Below are 15,254 nucleotides of genomic sequence, written 5' to 3'. Positions count from 1 at the left end.
AAATAAAAGTAAATTTTGTTAACTTCTGAAATGTGAGTTTTGGACTTCAAAAATGAGACATCTGATCAAAGTGTTTGAACACCTTAATAGTCAGAACGTGTCCATGCAAAATGGAAATTAAAACATTCACTTATCTACCGACAAAATTCAAGCATTCCAGAAATAACCAGCAGTTTGGAAAAGAAAAGCTAGTTCAGGCTGTTTGGAAATGTTTCCTTTGGTTCAAAAAGGCCATTCAGACAATTTAATTCCTTTAATAGGAGATCACTTAGCAATTCTGGAAGGTAATCTGAACCGAGCAATACGATTGGATTCGCAACCCTTTCTTTGACATTTCAACTGATGACGCTGGCTTTTCGTTAGCAGAAGAGGAGGAGCTGGCAGCCATATCTGCTAATCGTGGCTTAAAGATCAAGCAGAAGGAGGTGCCCATCAGTCAGTTCTGGATTTCAATCAAAGAAAAATCTCCTTCAGTAGCTAGGAAAGCTTTGACTGTTTTACTGCAGTTGTCCACATCGTTTCTCTGTTAACAAGGATTTTCTCTACCAACATTAAATGTAAAAATAGATAAAAACTAAATCCATTGATGAAGAGATGAGAGTACAGTATGTTTATCACATATAAGGCCAAGATTCAGAAAATTGCGAAATCTCATCAAGCATGTTTCACATTCAGATACTTAAATGAAAAATATCTTAAAAATAAATGGTTATTTCAGGTACGTCTTTATCATTTTCTTATTTTCAAATTTCATGACTAATTTTTCCATATCAAAATCAAAGATGCGCCCCAAAAGTTTTGGTTTTTCGTAGGTGTGCCCTCAAGTAAAAAGGTTTGAGAAACACTGTACTAGATACTTAATTCTCTGCTTGGGCCAACAGGGACACAATGGATTTTTCATTAAATGGGCCTAAAGATCTCTTCCCTCCATGGGATCTAACTCTGGTCTTTTCCTTGTGAGTTGAGATGATTAACATTGTTACCGGAATAATCATCAGTTAACTTTTTAAGTGTAATTAAAGTTCTCTATTGCTAACAAATATCATGAAAATATAATTAAATTAATATAATTTAGGAAATATAATTTTTAAATAAGTATAAATGTGTTTGTTTCTCCTTCTCAAATGCATGTATCATCTTCCATAGGATTCTCTAGAGAGCCTCCTGGAAACGCTGTCTCTTCAGCAGTCTTCACTTGAAGTGCGTCGTAGTGGACCTGGATGCCTTCGGAAGCGTACATTAAGTGAAGGCTACAGATTAACTGGTGGTAATTATTCAGAAATTAATGTAACTTATCTTTTATAAAACGGAACTAAAATGGGCTCAAACTTCATCAAGTCTGGACACTGAAATTAGATTTATTCCTACACGATTACAAACTGTCGGTCTTTACATGGGAATTACCTTCAACGCAAGCTGGAGCAGGCTATTCTTCACAACAAAGTTGTTTGGTAGTTGAACTACCGATGGGAGGGGCAAGGGTTACCCTCACCACCTCCCTTCGCTGAGTTGCACAACCACTTGCTTTATAGCCTTCATCCAGAGTGGACACGCTACTCGCCTTCCTCAGCCTGAATGTTTGCCAACTGTTTTCCTGTGCTTCAATCCCTGTTTTTCCTGTTTTGTTCTGTTTTGTGTGATAATGTTGATATTTTGATTACTTTCTTGATCTCTTGCAAATGCAGACCCAAGAGTCATCTCTACCTGAACCCAGTCTTTGTCCTGGTGTGGGAAAGCGGCGGTGTAACTGTTTTCTGTCAACTGTTGAAGTAGACCCTCACACCGTTTGCACAAAATGCCACAAATGGGTGTGTTCAATTACTGATCCTTGTATTGAGTGTCACGATTGGTCCCCAGAGCAGTGGATGTGGTTTGCTGGAAAGAGAAAATCCAGGAAGGCTGCCTGCCTGTCCCCAGAGGGATATTCTCTGAAAATTTTCCTAGCCTAATCCATCTGAAAATGCTTCAATTATGCGATCCACCCATCTGTGCACATTGTTCTTCTTTCACTATACAATCCAGCTTACGACAACAAAAACCACAAAACAGGCTTACAAACCAAAATGACCGACCTAACCTTCAGGGAGCTCTCTCTACTGTAGTACAATCTGTTCAACTCTGCCGCCTGTATTTGTTTACATTTTGCTCCCTCCCACCATTTTCGTCCTATGACGTCACAACAAGAACAGATACTTTTTAAACATAAAGAATGCTTTGCTATAAAAACATCTTATAAAATTAAACGTGCTTTTTATACATTTTGTAATGCCCATACCATTTCACTAACGCAGAAAATAAAAATAAAATAATGACTAACTTATAAAACTAACATATAATCATTCTCCTCTGAGGACGCCAGGTAGCTCCTTGTCTCTTTCCATGCAACTCCCCATTGCTGCTACCTCTTCTAGGGGAGAGGTCACTCCCCCACGTTCCCCTGTAGCTTCGGCAATGAGTGGTTGGCATGGGAGGGCTAGGGCTGATTACGATCTCTTGAGGACTTCCTCCGTTTGGTTGGGGGATGAGCAACCCCCCACCCCCAGAACAAAGGAAGGCAGCCCCTACTCGCCTGTCTTTTGCAGGTCTGGGAGAGGTCAAGAAGACTTTCCAAGAACTTATGGATCTCTGGCCCTCCCTAGGTTTTCCCGGGGAGCCATTGGTATGGGACTTGATTGCACACTTATGTGCCTCCAATTTGCCTCCTGTCTCTTCTGCCTCAGTAAATGGGACTATGGTTTCAGTTACGGGTTCTAAGGGAACCACGACTATGGTCACGTCAACTTCGGTTGTGTACCCGGTCCCTTCGACCTCTGTACTCCCGCCAATGTCTCCTGATGCTAAAGATCTTCTCCTAGACAAGTTGTTGAAGAGATACAAGCGCGACCACAAGAGGGCGTCAAAGATGAGATCCCGTTCGCCATGGTTGTCTTTATCAGTATCTTCTTCTCCACCTGCCTTCGCCTCGTCCCCTCCTTCTTCCAAGGGTCCCGTTATGTGGACAGACCCAAGGAAGGAAAAGACTGCTTCTCTCAACTGTAAGAAGGCCTGTTGGCTCTCTCACAGCATGTCTTCTTCCATTGAACAAGCATTGGGAACTCTCTACGGCTCTCCCTTGTCCCCGGACAGGGAATCTGCGTCTTGGGTCTCCCTGGACATCTGAGGCGTGGAAGCGGCCCATGCTCGGGTCAGCCACAACTCTGGCTCCCACTAGTCCTGGGGCAGTTCTTGCTCGCGTGAGCGGGCCTCCTCTTCCTGGGATAACTTCCGAGCAGGTTTGCAGGATCGTGTGTATCCTCCCAGGGACAACCCCCTTTCACCTTCACGTGATGGAAGCTCTCCCAGACCCTTGTATTGATTGTCACCACGGGTAAACAATCGTTCACGGCCTTCTTCTCCTACCAAGACTTCAGCGTCTGGCAGGTCTGCAAAGGGTGGTAGGCCCCTTGCAGCTGTTCCTTCGTCCTCCTGGAGGTATACCGGTAGCTGTGAGACGGACAGGACTCGGGTTGGCAATGCAGAGCGAGTGACGTGAGAGGACTGCGACTTGGAAGGGCCAGAAGGTCCTCTTCCCAAGGATGCAGACACCCTGAGCTGCAGAGGTCCTATTTGGAGATTGTCAAACTGATTCGTCAGTACAACAATCTTGGAGAAGAGACTTTGGCCTCCAGTGAAGTTGTTCCTCTGGGCCTCAAAGCACTGGTCGGTGCCCTCAAGGAATCCTCACCTTGGATTGAGTTGCCATGGTCGAAGCTTGCCGAGTCAGTCCTTGGCCAAGTGAGTTCTCTCGCCTCTGGGAGGGAGAACTCACTTCAGGCCAGCTGCACGTTCATGCTGCTTCCTCCGCCTCTCCCTCATCAGAAGAAATTCTATAAGCCCATAGAGAGGTCAATTCCAACAGCACAGGTTGACCCGGACTTAGTTCGTCTCAGTCCAGGTCTGTCATTGGAGCATCTCTGTGTGGAGGGCATCTCCCCCTCGCATCAGGATTCGGTGACTTTGGAGATGGCTGCCATGGCAGTGTTTCAAGCAGTCTTTTGGATGGACCATTGGTCCACTACCATGGTTAAGATTATCACTTCCTCTTCATCACACACTAACGAAGATGTGGCTAACCTTAACAGACTGTTCCTATCTGGAGGAGGATGATCACCTACCTAGCCCACCAGGCAGCTAACTTGAGGACAAACTTGATGCTCAAAAGGAGAGATGCAGTTCTCTCCCTAGTCTCCAAGTTTGTTGGTCTTGAGTTAGTCTTGAACAAACTTGAGTCAGTCTTGACCTTGAGGAATGGTCCGTTGCTGGGTTCCACTTCTCCCGCTGACAGGGAGCAAGTGGACGCCGTGGTAGATCGTCGAAGAGTAGATGACAGTGACCATCTCGTCCACCATGCAGTGGCAAAGACCTCCAGGCCTTTGCGCGCCACCTTTGGGTCAGGCTGGCCCTTCCTCCTTGGGTCCTAGGAAACCCCAGAATCCTAAGGTCCCTCAGGAAGGGTGCAAACCAGCATTCCTTTCGGTCCTCTGCCCGGCCAGGTAGAGGAGGTAAGGGGAAAAAGGGAGGAAGACGCTAGGGCCGGCACTCCCCTCCACATGCTGCCATTGGTGGGGTGGTGCCTGTTGAGCCATTGGGCAGTAATGGCAGCAACACAGCAGGATCTTTCTCGTAGAGAAAGCATCAGGGGGATAGAGGCTGGTCATAGATCTGTTTGCCCTGAACCGATTCGTTCACCAGACTCGGTTCAAGATGGAAATGACACATTCAGTACTCACGGCCATCAGGGAGTCCGACCTCATGCTTACAGTGGATGTGCAGGATTCGTATTTCCAGATACCCATCCATCAGTCCTCCTGCAAGTTCCTCTGCTTTATCCTCAAAGGGACAGTGTACCAATTCAGAGCACTTTTGTTTTGGGCTTTCAACCGCTCCCCAGGTTTCATGTGAGTGTTCACCCTGTGTCGACTTAGGCCTATTCGCACAGGATACACCTTCTGAGGTATCTCGATGATTGGCTAGTCCTGGCGAACTCTCGTTCGAAGTTGCCCCAGGATAGAGATTGCCTTCTCGATTTTTGTCACAGCCTAGGCATTGTGATAAATCTTGAGAAGTTGGACCTCATACCCAAGCAGAGGATAACGTACCTGGGCATGCTGATAGATATGGCAGCAGTGAGTCTTTCCCTCAGACTCCCATGTCAGCTGGTTCAGGGAGGCAGTGCAGTCATTTTTGTCCGGACAGGAACAACCAGCTAGGGTGTGGCAAGTTGTCCACGGTAACCTGTCATCTTTGGAGAAGCTGGTCCCTCATGGGTGGCTTCACCTTCATTCCCTTGAGTGGAGAATGAAGGCATTCTGGTCTCAAGCAAGGGACCCACCATCCCTTCTCATTCCTCTTTCGAGAGAAGTGAGACAGGACTTAGCCTGGTGGATAGACGACAGGAACCTCATAATAGTTCACACTCGCCCGCCCAAGATGCTTCTATTCTTGGACGCTTCAAGAGAGGGATGGGGCGCACGCGTGGAGGAGTTGATAACTTCGGGGGTGTGGAATCAGAATGACAGGCACTTCCACATCAACGTTCTAGGCCTCCAAGAGTTCCGGGATTGAGTGATGGGGCACTCTGAGCAACAATACCACGTTAGTGGCAAACGTCAACAAGCAAAGGGGACTAGTGTCCCTTCAGCTTCACCAGTTGATGTTGTAAGTGCACGAGTAGCAGTAGCACACTCAGTGGAGTGGTCAGCCAGATACATCCCAGGCAAGAGGAATGCAGTGGCAGACAAACTCAGCCGTCAGGGTCAAGTGATAGGGACAAAGTGGTCCCTACACCCAGACATCGTGGAGAGATTGTTTGGCTTTTGGGGATGTCTAGTAATAGACCTCTTTGCAGCCTGGCACAACAGGAAGTTGCTGGTGTTCTGCTTGGTCATCCCAGACCCTTGGGCTGCAGCAGAGGACGCCTTTCAGCACCCCTGGGACAATTTCAATGCACACACTTTTCCCCCCATCCTGTCTTATTTGTCAGGCGATCAACAGGGTAATGACCACCACAGATCTCAGCATGACCCTGGTGGCTCCCAAATGGCCACATGCCGAATGGTACCCGGACCTGCTAACTCTGCTATCCCAGGCACCAAGAGAAATTCCTCCTTGGTACAACCTCCTTTGCCAACCCCACAGAGAGGTTCCATCAGTCCATAGAATTCCTATCCCTTCATGTTTGGATACTATCCAGCGTTTCTTGCAAGAGAGAGGCTTTTCTCACTGAACAGCATTAGAGATGTCTGGATATCTTTGGAAATCCTCTGCAGACTTGTACTAGGGGAAATGGGCCATCTTCTGTGGTTGGTGTCATGGAAAGGGTTTCTCTCTGTTTGGAGCTACTATTCAGCAGGGAGTGGACTGTCTCGTCTTACTTCGCAGATAGAAGCATCTCTATGTTTCAGCAATCAAGGGCTACAGAGCCGCCCTGGGCCTAGTCCTATACCTAAAAGGTATACGTCTCTCTCCCTCATGAGAGATCTCCATGCTGATGAGAAGCTTCGAAAAGTCTTGCACTCCCAGGGAACTCAGGCCCCCTGAGTGGGATGTGACTCTCATCCTTCGAAGCCTGACTCATGCTCCATACAAGCCTCTACGAGAGTTGTCAGACAGAGATCTGACCCTCAAGAATGTTTTTCTGCTTGGCCTGGCATCAGCGAAGAGAGTAGGCAAACTCCATGGTCTTTTTTGTAATGTCAAATAACATTTATAAGTTAGGTTTTCCCTTTAGTGGGAAAGACTTGTTATAATTTTCTTTGTTCTCCTCTGTCATGTACTTTTCTTCTTGATTTCCCATTTGCGCCACATGGAAAGAAATCTTAAGTCAACTAAATAAATTGAACGTCCATTTCAGATTCACCAGCCAGTTTCTTTTATAGTAAAAGAAATCTTTATTAAACTGTATAATTAAACAGTAATATCTGCAATTCCTCCTTGCCAGTAATGTATGTTTCTCTTTTAGAATATGCTTCACTGTGTAAGGTTACAGTGCCCACAGATACTGGTAAGTTAGATCTGATGCTGGTGTTAGGTTTAAAGCTGTGGGTCATGTGCTTTCTAAATACTGTAAAAGAAATTCCAACCCTCCATAATTTTGTTATTTTTAAACTCCTGAGTTCACTACTGTATACTCAAGTAGTTTTGCTTTAAGACACCCACAGGCTATTGGAGATCTTGAAGTGGTTTTATTTATGAAATTGTTGCAGTGAAGAGATTCACTTTTGCTGAGTAGTCTCCATTTTGCTTGGCAGTGGTAAAGCAGACACCAGGGTGGGAAGCTTAGCATCAAACATGCAAAAAACTATTCCTTTGATATTTAGACACACTACCCAAGGTATTGAGAGAAAAATCAAAGAAATTTGACATTGTTGTGGGAGAGTCCGACTATCAGTAACCAGAATATGTTGGAAGTGACCAGCTCTCTCATCGATATACAGTATGCCCATGAAGAGGGACACTGCCTTCTATCATATACTACGTTCATTTTTAGTGGATTTTTAAATGCTGGTTAAGTCCAGGCCATTTTCAGTGACTTCTCAGTTCTCGTAATTGTTCAACACGTCATGGTAGAGCACCTTAGTGAAGAGAATACTATATTTTTATTTACAAATCAACAAGGATTTTTTTAGTTTCCTATAAAATGTGGTCTTTGCAAATTGTAGTTATTGCTTTGTCATCTTATATTTACATCATATGACCATTTTAATAGAATTTTTAAATGCATGATTCCTTGGCAGTAAATTGTAAGAGTACAGTCATTAGGTGAGATTATTTTAATTTTTCCTATTATAGAAATATAAATTTTAATGCCAGTTTTATGTAATAATCAGTTTTTCAAGATCATACAGATTCTACTGTCTACAGCTTGTAATTTTTTTTTTTAACTTTGCTGTCATTCATGGAAGTGTTCAAAATTGGTACTGTATAAAGGTTTGGCATCTACAGTAGTTAGATACATTTTTACTTTGATGCAAGGTTCTTTAAGCAAGTTCATGATCACTGTCACAGTATGTGATATACAGTTTGTATACAGTTTGTGTATAGACAACTAATGGAGAAATTCGGGGAAAAACAAAGGGACCTACATATGGTATTCATTGACCTTGAAAAGGCTTACGACCGAGTCCCCAGACAAGAGGTATGGAGGAGCCTGAGGGAGAGGATGGTGCCAGAGAAGTACGTGCGATTGATACAGGAGATGTACCGGAATGTATTTACCAGAGTGAGGAGCAGTGTTGGGGAGACGGAGGGTTTTGAGGTGAGAGTAGGATTACACCAGGGGTCGGCTCTTAGCCCATTTATTTTTAACATAGTGATGGACGTTATCATAGAGGAAGTAAGGGAGGCAGTACCGTGGAACATATTGTATGCGGATGATATTGTCCTGTGTGCAGAGAGCAGGGAAGATCTGGAAATGAAACTGGAAAGATGGAGACAAGTACTGGAGGACAGAGGAATGAGAATAAGTAGATCTAAGACAGAATATATGTGTACCACCAATGATGGGGGTGATAGGAAAGTGTTCAGCTTGGGGAGAATCAATAAAAAGAGTTGAAAACTTTAAGTATTTGGAATCCTTTATTAATGCTGGAGGACGTATGGAAGAAGAGGTAGAACATCGGGTACAGGCAGGCTGGAACAACTGGAGAGCGGCCTCCGGAGTTCTTTGTGACAAAAGAGTACCGCTGAGGTTAAAAGGAAAATTTCATAAGACAGTGGTAAGAACAGCAATGATATATGGCACAGAAACAGCAAGCTTGAGAAAGACAGAGGAGAAGAAGATGGATGTGGCAGAAATGAGAATGCTTAGATGGATGGCTGGGGTGACGAGAGAGGATAGGATCCGAAATGATTACATTAGGGGGTCTACTAAGGTGGTGGAAATATCAAAGAAAGTGCAGGAGGGGAGGCTGAGATGGTATGGACACCTGTTGAGAAGAGATGAGGACCACGTTGGTAGACATACTATGGGGATGGAGGTCCAGGGAAGAAGAAGAAGAGGGAGACCAAGAAAGAGATGGAAGGACTGTGTGAGGGGAGACCTGCGTGAGAAGGGAATTGATGAGGCAGAAGCACAGGATAGAAATAGATGGAAACAGCTCATCCGAAACGGCGACCCCATATAAAAATGGGAACAAGCTGGGAAGAAGAAGAAGATATAGCTGGTGGTGGGAAGTGGCGTAGTGGCTTTATTATGTGGTGTGGTTAAAACACTTATTAAAAGATAAAATATACAATTTATTCACTGTGTTCTTCACAGTGTGATTTCACTTTTTACTGGGTGTGGTCTAGTGGAGGTTCTGTGTACACACACACACACACACACACTCTCTCTCTCTCTCTCTCTCTCTCTCTCTCTCTCTCTCTCTCTCTCTCTCTCTCTCTCTCTCTCTCTCTCTCTCTCTCTCTCTCTCTGGAATGGCTCCCCTCTTACCTGCTGCTAAAAGAAATTCCTTTAAACAAAGTCCTGGGTTCATCTTTTTATATGGGAAGATGGGAAGGGATGTGAGGTACGTTACCTTCTATCAGTCTGCCCACTCTGCTGTCTACCTGACTCTCTGCAGCATTAACTTCAAGCCTTGAATCTTAGTACTTGAAGTTTGTGTTCCCATTTCCTCTCAGCTTCCTGTCTCTGCCCTTTGGCTTCTTGTCTTGTTTCTTTTCTTACTTTTAATTCATAAGCTCTTTACCGCTTCTGCTTCTTTGGTTACTCCCCTGTTTTTTTCTGTAGCTTGTAAAATTTTCTTTTCCTTTGTCTCATTCTTGAGCCAATTCGGTGAGTTTTAGAAGCTTTGTTGCCAGTTTCATTTTACTTCTCTCACCTTATATGCTAACATCAAAATCACACCAGATCATTTATGCTGATTAGTCCAGGGACAGTTGCCAAATAATTCCACAGCATGTGAGATATATATATCATGTATTGTAACAATTACTTTTTTTTTTTTTTTGCAGTAAAATTATTTGCATCCAAGGTGTTTGTCCAAATTTTATACTGTCCTGTTGTTTGAGCATCAGATCTGACAACTGTTCACCTTGACCAAAGGTCATATGGTCTAGTTCAAGGTCACATATATTTTCTTCAATATGTCCTTCATCATTACCCATGCTGCTGACTTGCAAGTTTTTCTAAATGTGTGGTGTTTATAGTACTATTCTTTATGATAGATATTTTTTGGTCAAATATGTTTAGAGTTCTTTAGGTATGTCCTTTTTATTATCTTTTGAGTCTTACATGCTATTGTTGCAGTTGCACTATACAGTAGTGATAATATTCATTACTTCATCATAAAATGAAGGCATTCAGTGAGAAGAGGTTCTTTTCAAAATACTGTAATACCAGCTACACTTTAAAGATTTATGTACAAAGGAAATTAATAAACATTGTTAACTGAACTTATAGTAATGAAACAGCTTACTAGTAAAAAGGAGAACAAAACATTTTTGATTGATAAGAAATTTACATGCACTTAAGGCCAGAATATTATGAGAGTCAATGGTGTTTTATTATAAATGATAATTTAAATTGTTAGAAGAGTAATGTCAAATAGCATATATGGGGCTGTGCACCAAAAAGTGCTTGACTGCCAGCAGTTTACTCCAGTGGGAATACTCTCCTGATCTTTTACTCCTAAACTGAAAATATGCGTCTATCCCTTCCAGAATGCTAAGATGATTTTTGTCCTCTTACACACATACAGTACATGAATAATGAAAATGACCAAGGTTTGAGTTTGACTAATATAAAATGAGGGCATGCTCCCTTGAGTATCAGCCACAGCTTTGCCTTGAAGGTATGACAGTCTTGTACCTCTGATGTTGATTAATATCTTGGGCAGTGTGACAAAGTGCTTCACTGTCAGCTGTACCATAATAAGAACACTTCCTTCTCAAAATGTACTGTTAGGTCAAGTACGTAAAATCATTCATGTACATATACTTATTCAAATGGAATGAAGATACCTAAGCTTGATATTATTCCAAATGTGTTTATATAGTTTCATGACAAGAGAACGGGAAGTCATCTATCCTGCCATTACCTTAAAAATGTGCAACTGTATTGGTTACATCAATCAGTTGGGATCTTTAGTATTTAATTTTGAAGTTGAAATGACAGGGTTCTCTTTCAACTGAAGCAATATTCTCCAAAGTATGATCTGAAGGTCAACAGATCATGGCTTAAAATTGAAGTCACTTTAGTTGCTACTTGTGCAGTGAAAATCGTGGTGGTTCGTACTATCTTGTTCACCTTATTTCCAGGATCCAAACTTGTGCTGGGACCAAATGGAAATGGAAATAGATATTGTTTTGGCATTTGTGGAAATGTCATTCAAGGCAATGCTCTCACTGACTCTTTTCTTATTGCAGGTGTTACCATCCTTTACGAATACCTTTTGTAAAAATTCATACATATGATTGTTAGAGTTGGTAAGTTGTTTAGGGTAAATTCATTTTATTCTGAGTGTGTTGAGAACTCTTGACTAAGCAGTATGCAAACCATATTTCAGCACAGGGAAAACATTCTTCCTTGTTCACTCTATGTTGTTTACTGTCTGTTGCTTAGAGTGGATGTATTGTATTAGTATTTTTCCTGTATCATTATTACTCAAAGTCTAATGTTATAGATATTGTTTCACAGCTAGTGCTAGCAGTGGACGAGGACCTCTTTCTCGAACAGTGTCAGAATGCATCTCATCAACTGACAGAGGAATATCACTAGAAGATATGTTGATGTCATGTAATGTGCAAGGAGGATCTCTTGATGACATTGTAGGACTGGAAGACGTGAAGCAGATTTTGAGGGAAGCTGTAATAATGCCTAGTCAGTACCCACAACTATTCCAAGGTAAGTAGAATTCTATAATATTTTTTATTAGGTTTTGAAGTTTTTAAACTTCATGATGCACAGTGTGTTAGGATGGGACTAGGCATTCACAGATGACAATGGATGAGGAAATTACACAGAAATTTAATGAGAATGAACTTACGTTTTTCAGTGATGTACAGTAGAACTCTTCAGAATAGACATCAAGGAAGTTTTCTATATTTTCCTTGAGAGTAGTGCTCTTGTCCACATTTTTCCTCCACCTGTGACTCTGTTAAAAAAGCCAAAATAGATAAAAATTGTGAGTGAAAAGGTAGTATTACTATTTGTCACTGTAATTATAGGTGGAGCAAAGCCATGGACAAGGTTGTTGTTGTACGGACCTCCTGGTACAGGGAAGACAAAGCTCGCAAAAGTTATTGCTGCAGAACTGAACTGTAAATTTTATTGTGTCTCATCTGCCAACATATTATCATCATGGATTGGAGAGTCTGAAAAGTAAGAATTTTTTTATCACACTGCAACTCATGAACATGAAAAGTCAGCTGAATGTAACATTATATGCAAATTAGGTATTGGTAATAGGTCCAATTATAGTAATCTGAAGAGGTATTGGTTTTTCCTTTCAGACTAATACAAGAACTATTCCAAAAGGCTCGTGAACAAGAAGGTCAGAGTGTCATTTTCATTGATGAAATAGACTCTCTCTGCCGAAAACGTTCCCAGAGAGAAGATGAACATTCCCGAAGGTCTGTTGGAGTGTCATATACCCTTACTATATGGCATTATAGCACACAGCATATAATTTGTATTAGTTTCATGAAATTTAAACAATTTACTACAACATCCTGCTTTATCTTTGCATGTATACAATGGTATTTTTCCTGCTTCCGAATTTTTTGGTGTTCATTATAAAGCTAAAGAGGAATAGTAAAGTGTTCGTTTTCTTGTTGCTTTGACAGTGTCAATAGTAATAAATGTCACAATCTTTTTAAGGTAAATTGCATTTTTCTTAGGTATATAAATCTGTAGCCTTTTATGTGGCAGGTATACCTATGGTGTGAGTTGGTTCATTCGTTAAAGCTTGGTAACAATCTAGTTAATTATTACATACAGTTGACCACCAGTATTTGCGGGGGATGCCTACCACCACCCCTCACAAATACTTAAAATCTGCAAATACTTAAAACCCCTCTGAAAACGCTTATAACTGCCTGTCTTAATAGTTCAAAACACCAAAAAAAAAAAACTAAAAATGCTTATACCTGAATATTTTAATAGTTTTATCACAAAAAGTGCATTTACTCCTGAAAATTATATGAAAATACAGTAATTTGTGAATATTTGTCCATAAAAAATACCACGAATAGGTGAATTTTCCGCAAATAATGTGTGTGTATGTTCCATAGAGAAATCCACGAATAGGTGATTCCATGAATCCGGAACCGCAATTTGGCGGGGGTCGACTGTATTTGGTAGGCAGAGGAGGTAGGCTACTACCAACTTACTGATTATTAGGATTCACTTTTTCCTTCAGCATCAGGGGCAAATATGGAGATGGTTAGGGATGGGATTATGATAAGGTAATGTCTAAGAAAAAATGATTTATCCCCCCCCCCAAATTTTTTTTTCTTACAAGAATACAAACCTTCACCTTACATTAGGAGATTCATTCCATTGGTAAGAGATATTGTCCAAGTTACACGGCTGCAGTTGTTCCTACCACCCAGTATTGCGAGCTTGCATCTCACATACAAGGATAACCCTTATAACCTCTACAGCTTGGCAAATGTGATGTACAGTCATCCTTAATTCATTCAGGGGAAGGATGACTCTTGCAACCACCTGTATAACTTGGCAAATGTGTACCAGTCATCTTTCATTCATTCATTCTGACCTTATCCCATGAACCTTAGGTTAGATGCTTTTATATCCATTGGAGCTTGGGCAGCTACACAGTATGATGACCAAGCACTGCAGGTCCTAAGAAGAAAGTGTCCAGTGACATGGCATGATATCCCTTAGATGAAGGTAAAGGTGGTCTGGTAGTGCCTGACATCTTCCCTCAGTCCATTTGCCACTGAGAAATTTTTTTTTAACACAGTTGACAGTGTAATGCTCCTGACTATGTAGGCTCTCTTCCAGGGTTGAGAATTGTTTCCATCCCTAGGACGAAATGATGTGCTGGACAAATGTTGAGTGTTACTTTTGACTGCAGATATTGAGATCTGTTTCCTTCCTGTAAACTTGTACTGTTGCAGCTTTGATTATAAAAATTGGGTGATACCGTAATGGAGATAATTTTTCTAAAACTGATACACCTTGGAACTGATCATTAAAACTTTTTCTGTCCCATGATAGTAGTAACTGGCATATTCATCCTGTAACTGAATCCTGGATGAACCACTTGAATGAAAATATCTGCATCATCACAGCTGCTTCATAACTGTGTGTGGAAGTCTCATCAGTAGCGTAACCCCTCTTCCCCTTCCCATCATGTACTTCAAAATTCACTTGACTCGTGCATTCATGCTCTTCTTTATGTTATAACACTTTTGCCACAGTAGCAACCTAGCAGTTAGTGGGTTTTACATCTGATATCCTTGCAAAACTGTAAAAAACATTTCCTAGGTAGCAGCCTGTCTTCTCTTATTCTCTATGACCAGAGTACTTCAGACATACTTATCAATCTATCAGTCTTTTCACTTTATACTCACATTTTACATCTTGTTTCCAACAGTTTCAGTCAGTTTTTCTTAAACTATGATATTACAGTTATCTGAAGAATATCAGTCTTATTTCTTTTAATTTATAGTCACTAGTCACACTAAACTTTATATGTAAATGTATGGAGAAAGAATATTTTGAAACATATCTCATTATATTTATAGGTCTGTAAATGGAGTTGGCAAGAAGACTTTTTGTAGTATCCATTTGGCCCCAGCTACATTGCTGTATGCCATCTACTTTCCATCCTTTCTTACTGAACTATTCCCACATAACTGTCCAAATTGTTTAACTTTACTGGTCTCTAAACTTCACCTCTCATTTTAGAGCAGATCCTTTGGGCAAGCCTTACAATAGTTTAGAAATGTGACTCAGCTGTTTGATTAACTAATAATAATAATATAATTAATAATAATAATAATAATACTAATAATAATAATAAAGAAATATAGAAAATTGAACTTGAGTGTGTCATTTCCTCTATTAAAAATTTGCTTGAAATGTGGTATAATATAACCACAGAAGGAAAGTCACTTGACCACGTACTATTGAGCATTATCATTATGTTGTGGCAGGGAAATTAGAAATACGAAATGGATATTTTTTTATTTGGTAGGAATTAGCTTTAGTACTTACTTGTTTTTCAGTACAAACTTATGTTGTG

General features: G+C 41.3%; 1 protein-coding gene across 4 annotated transcripts in view; it reads left to right on the top strand.

The window, feature by feature from the left end:
- LOC136850239 (vacuolar protein sorting-associated protein 4A-like) overlaps window positions 1-15,254 on the top strand; it is a 52,628-nt gene that overhangs the window by 21,841 nt on the left and 15,533 nt on the right. For all 4 annotated transcript variants that reach the window (XM_067123906.1, XM_067123905.1, XM_067123903.1 and 1 more), the window contains 4 exons: window positions 1,147-1,267; window positions 11,678-11,884; window positions 12,208-12,361; window positions 12,493-12,612. In XM_067123906.1, the coding sequence (XP_066980007.1) occupies window positions 1,147-1,267; window positions 11,678-11,884; window positions 12,208-12,361; window positions 12,493-12,612 (602 nt within the window). The remainder of the gene's footprint in view (window positions 1-1,146; window positions 1,268-11,677; window positions 11,885-12,207; window positions 12,362-12,492; window positions 12,613-15,254) is intronic.

Source organism: Macrobrachium rosenbergii, chromosome 21 (genome assembly GCF_040412425.1).
Source record: "Macrobrachium rosenbergii isolate ZJJX-2024 chromosome 21, ASM4041242v1, whole genome shotgun sequence".
Taxonomy (NCBI): Eukaryota; Metazoa; Arthropoda; class Malacostraca; order Decapoda; family Palaemonidae; genus Macrobrachium; species Macrobrachium rosenbergii.
The sequence above is the reverse complement of the archived record's forward strand: the minus strand, read 5'-3'. Positions and strand labels throughout refer to the sequence as shown.